A 14,134-nucleotide genomic window follows, 5' to 3' on the forward strand; every position below is an offset into this window, starting at 1 on the left:
ATCAGCACAATAAAAGGGTGGCAGCACTCCTTACCTATACATATAGGCATAGCCTAATACCTGGTAGTTGTGCCTCCTACAGGTAGCTCTGTACCATTCATTCAACTGATTTTTTTTTGGGGGGGGGGGGGGTCATAGAAGTCAGCTTCTTTGATTTGTTAATAATCGGTGGTATTGAAGCAAAGACGATCCATCTTGACCAAATGACCTTGTGAGGGCTTCTTCAGATGAGTGTGTCTCATGCTGTTGTCCCATTGGCCTGATGATGGTCAGTGTGTTGTATAAACTGGAGATTAGGTGCCTGGACGCTGCTCTCCCCAATATTATATTGCTAGGGGTACAAAAATTAGGATCTGCATCAATATTGAAATGTCACTGTCAGTCTGCAGGACATATGTTGGTTTTTAACATTTCTGTAGACTCATTTATATTTTAATGAGACCTAAAACATTTTATTTTTATTTTTTTTTAATAGTGGAATAACTTCTCATAGATTAGGCCAATTCTAAATATGTATGCAATATGTTTAATAAAAAAAAAATCACAACCTTCTGTGTCTGGATGAACAAAGATGGCCACACCACTTCTGACTACCTGAGGCACACTGCATTCATATGCATCATTAGTCTAAGGCGCTACATGCTGTCTTGATTGGCCAGTGCTACCCATGATGTGAGCAGCACTGACCCGTCAGAGGAGCATGTAGTGCCTTAGGCTGTTAATGCATATTAGTGCACTGTGAGCATCAGGTAGTCGGAGAGGGGGGGGCATCTTGGTTTTTCCAGGACTGTAGGGTCGCTTTAAATTGCAGTTTAACTTGATGAATTCTGCAGTGGAAGGTTTCCTCCACGACGGCACATACTATGTTCTGCCCTGCCGACTGTTATCAGAGCACTCCAGCTTGCAAAAAAAAAGAGAATTTCTGCAAGTTATGGAGTTTCTTCACTTTTGTCCATCTAAATAAATGTTTAAGAACAGACTACTTTGTAGAATGAGCTCGGCACATGAGCTGCTCCTATCCTGGGTTATATGCATGCTAATCATATTATGGAAGTTGTTTTTACACAACTGTTGCTTCTGATTTTTTTATTTTTTTATTTTTTTTTTAGACAGAAGAGGCTAGAAAAAGTCATGGAAGAAGAAGGTCTCCGAGATGAAGAGGTGAATAGAACCCTAGTGGTGGGATTAATTATACATAAGGCCCTCACAGATCTCTCCTTGGGTGGCTGTGATAACATCTGTAGCAATGACCTGCTTCCATCCTCTCCCTGTCCTTGCTGCATTCACTAGCCAACATGTACTGTTAAAGTCTTAAACGTTCTGCTTCTAAACCAAGAACATTTAAGTGCCCGTTCACACCTGCTTTAAGGCTGAATTAAATCTTTCCCTTTTTTCCCTCTTATCAATTTCAGTAAATTTCTAAAAAACAGAATCTTGTCAGTGTACTTCTGTTCTGTTATGTTTTTTTATGGAACCAATAGTACTGCAGACCTTTCTTTGTGTTTTTCAATTTTTGATCATTTTCAGAATCTCACCCCTGCTGATAACATTCCCATCCTGACAGAGATAGAGCAAGCCGGGACTACAGTCTTAAAATGTGCCAGTTTACAAAGTCTCTGTTGGGTGATAAATGTGTCTAAGACCATCGAGTCTAACTTTATACCTATCAGTTGGCTTCGTTTTCCAACATATTTTGCACCAAAACTTTGGCACGTTTTTGTGTGAACTCATTTAGGCCACGCCCCTTCTCTGCAAATACACGCCCTCTTTTGGAGTTGGAGATCTTTTTCCATTGCAGTAATCGTTTTCCTGCAGTCTTGTCATGAGCCTTTATTTCACAAATCCCCCTTGTGCTGTAACCTCCAGGGAAAAAAACGTAGATACTGTCGCATTGGTATTGAATGTTTGCGGCTCCCCATGCCGTGTTCCCAGACTGTATTTGCTGTTGTATCTTGGAGAATGGTAGTATGTCACACACAAGGCGGCAGTGTTCCAATATGAAACCGTTCTGGGACCCCGTTAAGGGGCCGTATAGCAGGGTGACTTGTTGGTCAATAGATTTGGCTGTCCTGTCCGTATTACGTAGGCAAATGTCCCATGCATAAGACACAGTGAACTGAGGCAAGGAGTCTGTGGACTTTCACTCTTCCATTCACACCTGCGTGTGGACACTGCGTATAGGAGAAATAAGTTGCAGCATGCTCTATTACCCTGCATATCATGTGCAGCCCTTGTATGGAGCCAATCCTGCTCCATACAATGCGGGTGACAGCTGTTTCGGACAGCTGACACCTGCCAATAACTGCCACAATCGGCGCTCATGCTGAACGCAGCTCTTAATCCTTTTTCAATGCCGCTGTCAATTCTTACAGTGGCATTTTAAATTCCCTGATGAGATCACCGGGTGCCGTTTGGTTTTCATGGGGCCTTCAGAATGCCGCCAGGGCTGCCATTGTATACTGCCTGTTAGCTCAAGGTTTGATGTAATACTATGGTTATATATTTATACTGCAGGAGCGATCAAAAAAACAGAAGATAAATACCCCTAAGGGTATTAAAAAAAAAAAAAAAAAGAAAATTGGCTTAAAAATTTTTTTTTTATTAATTAAAAAAAATTTCCCCCATATTTAAAATAAAGTAAACCTATTTTGGCTTTGCTGTGTCCAAAAAAAGTATGATCTATCAAAGCTAAATATTTCACACGCACAGTGAAAGTTGTTAAGGGGGGGTTGCGCTTTTATTTATTTTTTGTTTTGCTTTTGGTCACCCTGTATCCAAGGAAAAAATTTTAACAGTAATCAAAAAGTCATATGTACTCCAAAACAGTACCAATTAAAATAAGCCCTCACACAACTGTCAATGGAAAAATAAAAGGTATGGCGGCAGAAAAATTCACTTTACTTTCTTCCAAAGATATATTATAAGTATAGAAAAAGAAAGTTGAACTTTTATTTTGCCGTAATGACAATACTGTCGTACTGACTCATAAAATAGTTATCATTTTTACTGCAGAAAGGCTGTAGAAACAAGCCCCGCCCCTCCCGACATGGCAGAATTGCGTGTGTTTGTGTTTTCCCACTTCACTCCATCTATGTTTTGTTCCTGCAGTACTACTCATGTCCAGGCCCTGAGTCCGGAGCAGACGGCCTTGTGGACTTTACTGTTCACTATCTAATATATGTCTTTATGTTGCATACAAATCTAGAAAAAGATGCGACGGTCAGCACATGCGCGAAAAGAAACTGAGTTTCTACGACTGAAAAGAACACGTTTGGGTTTGGAGGACTTTGAGTCCCTAAAAGTGATAGGAAGAGGAGCGTTTGGGGAGGTAAGAAGACACCAAGAGGCTTGTTTGTTACCAATATGAATACATATGAAGTGATCTCACCAGTTCTTCCTCTTCTTGTAGGTCAGACTGGTTCAGAAGAAAGACACTGGTCATGTCTATGCAATGAAGATTTTGAGGAAATCCGATATGCTGGAGAAAGAGCAGGTAAGCAGATGCTGCTTATGGTCCTAGACTGAATATTTTGGTCTAATTTGGAGAGATGAAGCCGGTTTCATATCCGTGTTGGGACCTCCGTCACAGAACCAGACGAAAGATGCTGGAAGAAAGTCTTGCATACAGTGCTTTTTCTTCCAATCAAAAACTGGGTAGCTGGGTGGAAAGTGGTCAGACACCATTATAGTCAATGGGGTCTGTCTAGAGATGGGAGCTATTTGGCTGCAGGGATTCCCCTTGCCTGCTTCCCGAATGGAGCAGGAAAGCTGAACCCCGGGCACAAGTGTTAAACCACCCTGGGGTTATCTGTGATGGGGTTGGGAAGAATATGACAGAAGTGCAGATGAACGGTATGTGTATCTGCCGGCCTTTACAGAGCCTGATTCTCATTGTATTGGAGGCTAGTTCGTATCAGCCCTTGTCTCCATGGTGGACGTCATTCCCTCATTTATATGGTGCAGAAAAATGTTGTTGCTGTTTCCGATTTGGGTGTAAAGCAGCTGGCTGGGCACAAGTGGTATAAGTGAACCCAGCCTTAGCACACGTGGACAAGTATCTTATGGGACTGTCCATTAAGCTGCTTTCATTCTTAGTGGACTGCTAGATTACATTCTTTTTACCTGTTTTTCTAAACTCTTATTTAGGCCTCCTGTCCACGGGCCCACACGGTTTCCCTGTGCAGAATCCTGCAGTGGATTCCGCCCGGCCCGCAGACATGAGGCCAGCAAATACATTTTAGTCACCTGACGGGACACTGTAGGACTCCTCTGTGCAGGCTGGATCTTCTTTCTGCTGCACAGCGGATGCGCTTGGGATGCCAGCGGTGCGCTTTTTTTATTAAAAAAAAAAAAAAAAAAAAAAAAAGCTTCTGCTTTCCCGCAGTCTGTGGCACGGACACAGTGACAGCTGTGTCTGTGCTGCGGCTCCGGACTCCAGACGACTTCTGTTTGCTTCAATGGAAGCTACCAGAGCCGTCTGTGCGGGAAAACTGCAAAAAATGGAGCATGCTGCGGTCGTCTTCCCACATGTGTGTGATCCGCACGCCGGGGAAAATGACATTTGCAGGTATTTAATTACCTGCAGGTGCCCAATGATTCCCTATCGGTGTGGGAGACTCATGCAGATTTAATAAATCTATTTTCCCTGAGAACATTGGGCCTTTTAGTCTGCATTTAATTCTTCCTCCAAAATACAGAAATGCATTGGAAGCTGGCTGGTGAAGAGGAAGTGGTAAGATGGGTGCAGCGGATACCATGTGAGGGCTGTTCCACAATACACAACTGTCTCTTTTTGTGAAGCAAAATGAGACCAAGCTCAGAGAGCTTGGTAGGACCACTTGGATTAGGGGTACGGTCTCTTCCCAGTTCAGGGGCCCCCCTTCCCCACCCCCTTCCATCCTTAGCTGTCTCACATTTTTGCATTGTTTGAATAAACCTAAAAATATGGCAACAATAGTATCCATACAGACAAATGTGTTTTGTTTTTCTGTACGGAGTCCTTTTTCCATACACGCATGCCCACTGTCTCCCTCAGGCTAGTTTCACACGGGCGATCACAATTTTGCCGTGAGAATCGTGGCAGAATTGCGTCTTTTTTTCCCCCATTTTTCAGCATCAGCGCGGCTTTTTCTTGCAAAATCTTTGCTGCTCGTGATTTTGTTGTGCATTTTTATATTATAATTTATTTATTTTTTTGAAAGTCAAAAAGGAGGCTTCATAGGGAAACTTGGGGAGATGGAAGAATCGCACATCACAGAAAGACAGAGCATAAGGCGATTGAAAAAAAAAAATGTTCTCTCAACATTGCATCAGTGAAAAGCATCGCAGATGGGAAGGGAGCCATTGTAAATCACTGCTTTTTTTTACTGACTCTCGCATCACGCAAAAATCGCACGCTTTTCTCACCCGTGTGAAACCGCCCTAAAGCCCAATGTCAACGGGCATATTTTATTTATAATCCGTGCGTCTTGCTGCCCATAGGGATACATTCACATCCATAGGGCAGCTAAAAGCATGTAGATGTGATTTTCTTCCCAGCGTGCAGGTCACACACGGGAAGAAATCGCAGCATGCTCTATTTTTCAACGGATCTGCCTCATGTCCACGGGGAAAATAAGAATTAAAATCCGCAGCGTTTTTCCCGCACGCGGATCCGCACCCCATAGGAATGCATTGACCACCCGTGGGTAGATAAATACCTGCGGATGGTAATTACAAAAATTTGTGGAGCATGAAAAAAAATGGACCTGCTCCATTTTAGTGCGGATCACGCGTGCGGGAGCTCATAGAGCACATAGATCAATTGATCTCCCGCATGAAAAATAAAAGACAATTACAGTGCATCCGCAGCCCAAATCCGCAGCGGATCTGATTTTCCCCGTGGACATGAGGCCTAAGGGTGGTTGCACAAACGATCCTGTTCTGGGTTTAGTTAAACTGCTATATAAATCGCCTATTGAGTTTAGTTTAAACAAGAGTCTTGCACCAACACCTTTGACCTATGATCGCAGATCAAGTGAACTTGGTTTTGCAAATCTAAGGTTTCACCTAGAAGAAATGTATTTCACAGGGCGATTTGTGACTGTAGTCAGGTGATCTTCCCAGCATTAACAGTGATAGTAAAACATGGCCACAACTGGCAGCAAATGTGGGTGTAATTCCAGGCTATCAACAGCATCCACGATTTAGTATTTTGGCTGGTAATAACTTGGCTCAATTAATTTGAACCACCGAATATCGGGGTGGGGGAGGGGGGGGATTCAAATTGAACCAAGATCACGGGTTAACCCATGTTGGTGCAATGTTTTATTTATTTGATCTTTGGTCCACTCTTGCTGATCTCCAATCAAAACTTTGGTGCAAGCGGCCCTAAAAAGTTCTGACTACAGTGACCCCTTAAGTTACAATGGCCTCGGGATTTCAGCAGAACTTGAGCCCAGACTCCACTTAGTGCCATAGACCATCCGAATCAGCAACGTGTGCACACTCCAGATGGAGTTTTCCGTAATTTGCATGGGCACTTCACTGGTAACACCGATATCACTGACATGCTGTCATATAGCGCCTCTTTACAGTACAGTGCAGTACTATATATTGTGAACGGCCTTCCACCTGTGTTGGAATGAGCGGCTCCTTTAGGCACCAGGTGAGGGTGGCTTCACTTTTCTGGTGTGCTGTACAAACCCTGAAGAAGCTCCTGTCCTCTACTTAGCAAATCATTATTGGCTTCCAGCAGCTTTTTCTGACTTTTATACGTAAGGACTTGCTTAAGGGTCCTCATGTGAATGAGCGGGTGACGTCACCACTAAGTCGTTCGCACTCGTGCAGCCTGTTTAGGTGAATGCATCGTTGGCTCGTTCAAGCGAGAATCATTCAGTGTCTTTATAAGGGACTGAATGAGCGCTATTTAAACCGAACGATAAGCGAATGAGCTAACAATGGGTTTTGTGCCTGCAGGAACAGAACCGTGAACAATTCTCACTTGTCGTTTGGCTCATGTTTCAGCCCACCGATTTATCGCTCACTTTCACTTTTCTTTTTAACTATAATCGTTCCATCTAAAAGGGACCTTATCTGTATTATCTGCCTTAATTTCTGTAGTCTTCATTTTGTGTTACTTTTGGTTGACCATTACATGTTTTCCATAGTTTAAAGGGTTTTCCGGTTGAACAGGAGTTCATTTGCATGGCTGCCATATAGTAATTCCCCCTGTAGCAGGCCTGATGATTCAATTGTCTGGGATTTTAGCTGTTCACTGCAGGTCCTCCAAGCTGCCTCTTAAAGTAGACTATGTGATAAATCTTATAATGCACCTTTTGGTGCTTTCATGATGCCTCTGTCCTTCAGCCATCAGCAAGTAGGCTTTATTCTAACTTCAAACCTGACTTTTCAGAATAAGTTGCCGTATATGAGGTGTAACCATTTCTGGCCATCATATCACTTTAATTTTTCCCTTTTTTATAGCATGTTCTTTAGGCTGTAGCTCTAGTTTTCAGTTCTTTCTGTGCCGATGAAGGGAGGCTGCTGCAATGTACAGTAGTACTGAGCAGTGTACATACGATTTCTGTAGCTGTGAGGCAGTAAATCACTTACTGCTAGCTCCAGCACCTGGCCTGAGTCATGACCCTCTTAAGTTAATGTTCTACATAGTATTCGGTCATCACATTGCCTGTCGTATAAGCACAAGTTGTTGCCCATTTAAGTTTCATCACCTTGAACTGTGAAGCACTACTCAGATTTCAGTCATTCATAAAATAAAGTATATATCTGGGAACATGGAGGGATGTGGTAGTCACTCTCCAGTGTCTGTTCACTTCTTCTGTAGTTTCCATATTTTCTGTTCTTGTCAGCAATGTAAAGAGAGCCATAGGCACATGGCCTTAATGATTTGGGTACAACACGCATCGGACCGCATACGGCTATTGTATGTTTTGACTTTAAAAATGGTCAAATAGGACATGCCGCAGCTTTTTTTTTTTTTTTTTTAATGCAGACCATTAGTCCGTGTGAAAAACGGAGCATGTGACTAGCCTCTTGGGCTGTAGTAGGACTGTGTGCTATCCGTAGAATGCACTGCCTGAAGATATGGCTGTCTTTTTTTGGCTTTGGAGATCTTCATTTGTAACTAAAAGTATGGCGCTCAGTTTTGTTTAAGCTACACAATAACTTTCATGTACGTTCAAATTGCAGCAAAGTGTTTGATCACAGCTAGAGATGAGCGAGCGTACTCAGATAAGCACTACTCGCTCGAGTAATTTGCTTTATCCGAGTATCGCAGTGCTCGTCCCTGAAGATTCGGGTGCCGGCACGGAGCGGGGAGCTGCAGGGGAGAGCGGGGAGGAATGGAGGGGAGATCTTTCTCTCCCTCTCTCCCGCCCGCTCTCCCCTGCTCCCCACTGCGACTCACCTGTCAGCCGCAGCGGCACCCGAATCTTCAGGGACGAGCACAGCGATACTCGGATAAAGCAAATTACTCGAGCGAGTAGTGCTTTTCCGAGTACGCTCGCTCATCTCTAATCACAGCGCAACTTCAGTTTTCTATGTAGGAAGAAAAGACAAGCAAATTTGAGAACTTGCTACTAATACAGAAAAATAGGCCATTGAGGGAATGTAAAATGATACATGACCATTCCTATGAGACATGGGGTCTGGCTGTAGCTTTACTTCTTGAAGTGAATGTGGTTGAACTGCGAGAGCCGACATCATGCCTACCGGAGAGCAGTGCTGCGTGGGGTGAAGTTGGAGCCCACGGCACACGCTGACCTCTCTTAGGGTTGTTTGACACCTGCGTTGGGGATTTCGCTTTTCTGCTCCCTTTGAGCCGCAGGAAAGGGGAATCCCCATGGCCAAACAGTTCCCTCTTTAGATGGAACCATACAGCGCTGGGTGGACCCCGTTGACTATAGTTGGATCCACCCACTTTCAGCCCAGTTGTCCGGCTTTTGGACAGAAGAAAAAGTGCCTTTTCTAGGTTTTTTTTTTTTTTTTTTGCCGTATCTGTGATGGGACCTCCAGAGGTGCCAACGCAGATGTGAAACCAGCCAAATTAGCACTACATATTTATTACAGTAGAGCCCAGTAACAGTGCAACAAAAAGCCAGTGAAGACCTTGATGCAGCCCTGTGCACCCTTATTTTACTGACTTCTATTCCCCAGAGATTGTCTATAGAATATCTATACATTAAGGTTTACAGGTGGATTTTTATTTATTTTATTTTTTTTCATGTAATCCTCTCAACATGTAAGAGTCTTGTATACAACCAACTCTTGTTTGCTCAGTGCACAGCATGTCGTCAGAGAGGGGCTCATACCATGAAAGCAGCATTGGTAGCCTACAGGATGCCTGGCCAAGATAATGCCATAATCAGGAAGTTCGTTGCTCAAACCCTTTTTCGCTAAGTCATTTGATGTGCTCACCCTCTAATAACCCTGAGCATGTTAATAATACACCTCACTACTGCTCGCCTGTCACCCGTATTGGCAAATGCTAATTAATTCTTGAAGGAATATTCAACATAGTCACAAAAAATGCTTTGAAAAATTGCATAGCTACATAATCTCCTTCCCTTTTTGCTCCTGCTTTGTCTTAATCTGCAATTAAAAGGGGCCAGTGTCCATGTTTGCCCCTACTAAACTCTTCTCACCATGTTTTCCCCTTGTAAACCGCTTTCCAAATGTATTTCTAGCAGCGCCCTGTAGTTCGGCATACTTTAGTAATAGTAGTTTGCAAAGACCCTGCGCTGTCTACTAGTCGGCACTAAACCCTCCTCTAGGCATATCTGGGCAGTAGAAGCTGCCTATTGGGTTCAGGCCGGCCCCTCAGTTGGCCGACCTCTCGCACTGGCGCTGTGCTGGTTACTGGCGTACGTGCGGTTTCTTACCCTGTTACTCTGTGCTGCTCCCATGCAGTGTAGCATCAGCCAGAGATGGCAGTTGCTTTGAGGACCTGCACATAATCACACTGGGGCTTTTTGCAATACTTAAAGGGTTTTTTTTTTTCAGGGAGAATACTCACTAGTAACAGACCTTAGAATACATCATCAATAGTTGATCAGCTGGAGTCCGTCGCTCGGGACCCCAACCGATCAGCTGAGTGGGTGCATGCTGTCAGCGCTGCAAATACACAGAGGTCAGAGTAAAGCAGCGGAAGTCTGCACGCCGATCCCTGTGTAGTGGCCAGCGCTTGTAACTGCAGGCACAGCTTGCGTTGACTTCAATGAGAGCCGTGCATGTAGTTACAAGCGCCGGCCACTACACAGGGATCGGCGTGGAGACTTTTGCTGCTTCCACTCCAACCTCTGTGTATTTGCAGCACTGACGGCATGCACCTGCTCAGCTGATCGGTTGGGGTCCTGAGCGACAGACCCCAGCAGATCAACTATTGATGACATATCCTGAGTATACGTCATCCGCAGTATTCTCCTGGAAAACCCCTTTAATCTCGAGGACACGGCCATGTTTTTTTTTTTTTTTCTCTTACGCCCTGCTTTCAAATAATAACTTTTTTTTATTTTTTTTCCGTTGAGATGGTCATGGGAGGGTTTTTTTTTGTTTTTTTTTTTTAATTTATGATGGTGCCATGTAACTTCCAGATTTTTATTGTCTGCAGTCAGTTATCCCAAAAAAAATTTTTTTCCCGTTAACATTCAGGTTAAAAACGGCTCTACGGTAATGGGAAATTGGGGTTTAAAGGGGTTGTCTCGCGGCAAACCTCAAAATTTTACCTTACCCCATTCCCCCGGTCACCCCCCTGGCATAAAATAGCAAAGTAAAGCGGTTTTTACACCGCTTGCTACTTACCGATCCGAGGAAATAAGGACTTTAAAAAATCTTCTGCCTAAGATGGCCGCCGGTCCTTTCCCAGGGATGCACTGCGGTTTTCTCCCATGGTGCACCGCGGGTCTTCTCCCATGGGCTCTGTGCGTTCCATTGCCGATTCCAGCCTCCTGATTGGCTGGAATCGGCACACTTGACGGGGCGGAGCTACGCGATGACGCGTAGAAGGGGGCGAAGCCAGAACGCCGCTCGTGCCTGGACCGAGCAGAAGGGGAGAAGACTGCACAGCGCAAGCGCGTCTAAAAAAGCAAGAAGACAGCGAAATTAGACGGAGCCATGGAGACGGGGACGCCAGCAACGGAGCAGGTAAGTGAATAACTTCTGTATGGCTCGTATTTAATGCACGATGTACATTACAAAGTGCATTAATATGGCCATACAGAAGTGTATAACCCCACTTGCTGCCGCGAGACAACCCCTTTAAGTATGAGGGGTTTCCCCATAAAGATAATTTATCACTTTCCCCTGTTGAGATCACTACTGATCTGTAGTACAGGGGTTCTTTGTCTGTTTGTCCTGTCCTTCATCAGCTGTTGGAGCGATGTTCTGGTGTTGTATGAAGGATATAATTCTAGATGTACTACTGCTGTGAGCAGGACTGGAGCATGAGGACAGATTTTCACCTGCCTTTTGTCTTCATCCCAGACCACTACAACCCTTCCATCTTCGGGCTCCTTTCCTGCATGGACTTGTACATTTCCTGGTGGTTACATGCAAACTCATGAATGGAATACATGTTAAATGTCTGCAACTATGCTCTACATATGTACTGCAGTCAATGTTTCAGGGACCTCTCTAGCAAGACACCGCTTTCTGCTCTCTATGTAATCCTGACCCTTTTTCTTTTCTTCTTTTCTCTTCCCTTCAGGTTGGACACATTCGCGCAGAACGAGACATCTTGGTGGAAGCAGATAGCCTATGGGTGGTGAAAATGTTCTATAGCTTTCAGGACAAGCTAAACCTTTATCTCATCATGGAGTTCCTACCTGGAGGTAACTTTAAAATGTTACCTCCATATTGCCTCAATATTGTACCTTTTAGTGTTTCAGATTGGAGCCTCTGGGTAAAACCCTATTCACATAGCTGTATTCTGGACGGTATTGTGCATCAGTATTGGGAAGCCAAAACCAGAAATAAAGAGAAAAAGTATAATGGAAAGATTTGCATCTACATATTTTGTGCGCACGCCTCTGTTTGGCTTACAAATACTGATGAGATAATGCCGTCTGAATTGGGCCTAAGGGCTCAGTCACACGGGCGTAGGTAAGCCGCAGAATATGCAGTACACAGCAAATACTCATGTAGCATATGTATCTGCTGTGTATGTTAAATAATCCCCATAGCCTGTGTTGGTGTGTATTATGCATCAAAATAGGACATGCTGTGGTTTTTTTTTCACTCGTGTGAGCACGCGCACGCGCACACGCACACTAAATCATTGGGCTTTTAGCACCCTGTGGGCCACATACGCCCATGTGAGTAAGCTCTAACGGTTACAGGTAAATTCAAGAGCATGATACTAGGTTTCGACTTCATACCAACGTCCTGGCCTTTGTTAATAATGGAAGCAATGACCCTGTCCCAATTCGTCCTACAGGGAATCCTTGCACTGATCCATGCACCTCTGACTTGTAGAATGGGTTCTGTTGAGGTTTCTGCCTTTTGGCAGCTGCATGCTACTCTGTTCTTTTGCTGTCAAAAATTACCTAAACCCTTGGCTAAGGCTCCAAATAATGCGGATGCGATCAAGCGGCAGGTTTAGGTTATGCTTTGTGTATACCTTATAATGGCTGCAGAGAAGTCTTGTTTTTGACCTGGTCTTCAAGCTTTCCCCACTTAGATGACATTGTGCAGGGTTGGGAAATAAGTGGTCTTTGCTGCATTTTTTGCACGTTTCAAACTAACTTTCTTCTGCTCTCCGCAAACCCCTTCAGCAGAAATGTAATTCATGTTTAATGCTTTTTTTTGTGATGTGAAATGTAGATCCGTAATACAGACTTGGTTTCTGCTTTTCTTCCCTCTTCCTGATTTCAGGTGATATGATGACCTTGTTGATGAAGAAAGACACACTTACAGAAGAAGAAACACAGTTTTACATCGCTGAAACAGTCCTGGCGATAGATTCAATCCATCGGTTAGGATTCATACACAGGGATATCAAGCCAGATAATCTCTTGTTGGACAGTAAGGTAAACATGGCTGTTAAGTGGCGTTCTCATGTTAACGCTCAACTATTGATGAACAAAATCCTAATCCCTCCTTAGGCCGCTGTAGATGTAGTGCAAGCAGAAGTACTGCATCTTACCTGCTCGCTTTGGCTCTTTTGACTCCAACCAAACCCTTCTTGTATCCTATCTCCCTTCCTGCATTCATAAATTAGCCATCGAACACAAAGGTGAAGAACTGAGGAGAGGCGCTCTGCGATGATATTGGGGGAAAAACCATGTCTTTTTTTGTTTTGGTTGTGTCCTTTTTTGTTTTTTTTTTGTTTGTTTGTTTTTGAGTACATATAACCTATTCCACATTTTATTGGAAGATGAAAAATAGTTTCCTTCTAAGATTTGGTTGCACGTTCTTTAGGTGCGCTAGTTGTGACCATTCCTGATGGATGGGGTAGGTAGAGGTAACTGTAGCATTCTCTGCCAGAGTTCTATTGTCGGCTGAAGGTGGTAAACAAAACCCCTAATACCTACCTACTTTGTCTTTTTCCCTATTTTATATCAAAGTTTGTCTCTTGAGTTTCTTCATCAAGGCCACCAACCCAATATTTCTGCTCTCCTCCTTTTTAGGGACATGTAAAGCTGTCTGATTTTGGATTGTGTACAGGGTTAAAGAAGGCGCACAGGACGGATTTTTACAGAAACCTTAACCATAGTTTACCAAGTGACGTTAGTAAGTATAAAAAAATAAAATAATCATTTGGTCTGCAGCGCCCCCACAGTAGAAATGAAGCATTACAGCCCAATGAATTCAATAGGCTGTCTATATGGACAGGCTGTGTTTTCAAGTTAAGCTGCTTTTACATCTGCCAGGGAGCGGGAAAAGGGAATCCCCTGGCCAAAGGGGTCTGTCTTGTGACTTAACAGACCCAATTGACTACAATAGGGTCTGTTCGGTTTCTGCCCGGCATTGCACTAGAAGTGCTGCATGCAGCACTATTTCTTTCTACATTTTGTGCCAGATCTGCTACAGAAGCTCTGACTGGAGGTTCCAGCGCAGATGTGAACTTGCCCTAAGACCCTTTTTAGCCAGTGTACTCTAACCTGACAGATTCTGAATGGGGGACCCCCTTCTAGAA

At 43.9% G+C, this 14,134-nt stretch overlaps 1 protein-coding gene across 2 annotated transcripts in view; it reads left to right on the forward strand.

Moving 5' to 3' along the window:
• The window catches only part of LOC136625688 (serine/threonine-protein kinase 38), a 42,373-nt gene that overhangs the window by 13,438 nt on the left and 14,801 nt on the right, over positions 1-14,134 (forward strand). For both annotated transcript variants that reach the window (XM_066600104.1, XM_066600103.1), the window contains exons 3-8: positions 1,110-1,161; positions 3,206-3,328; positions 3,410-3,493; positions 11,705-11,828; positions 12,871-13,025; positions 13,626-13,728. In XM_066600104.1, the coding sequence (XP_066456201.1) occupies positions 1,110-1,161; positions 3,206-3,328; positions 3,410-3,493; positions 11,705-11,828; positions 12,871-13,025; positions 13,626-13,728 (641 nt within the window). The remainder of the gene's footprint in view (positions 1-1,109; positions 1,162-3,205; positions 3,329-3,409; positions 3,494-11,704; positions 11,829-12,870; positions 13,026-13,625; positions 13,729-14,134) is intronic.

Source organism: Eleutherodactylus coqui, chromosome 4 (assembly GCF_035609145.1).
Source record: "Eleutherodactylus coqui strain aEleCoq1 chromosome 4, aEleCoq1.hap1, whole genome shotgun sequence".
Lineage (NCBI taxonomy): Eukaryota > Metazoa > Chordata > Amphibia > Anura > Eleutherodactylidae > Eleutherodactylus > Eleutherodactylus coqui.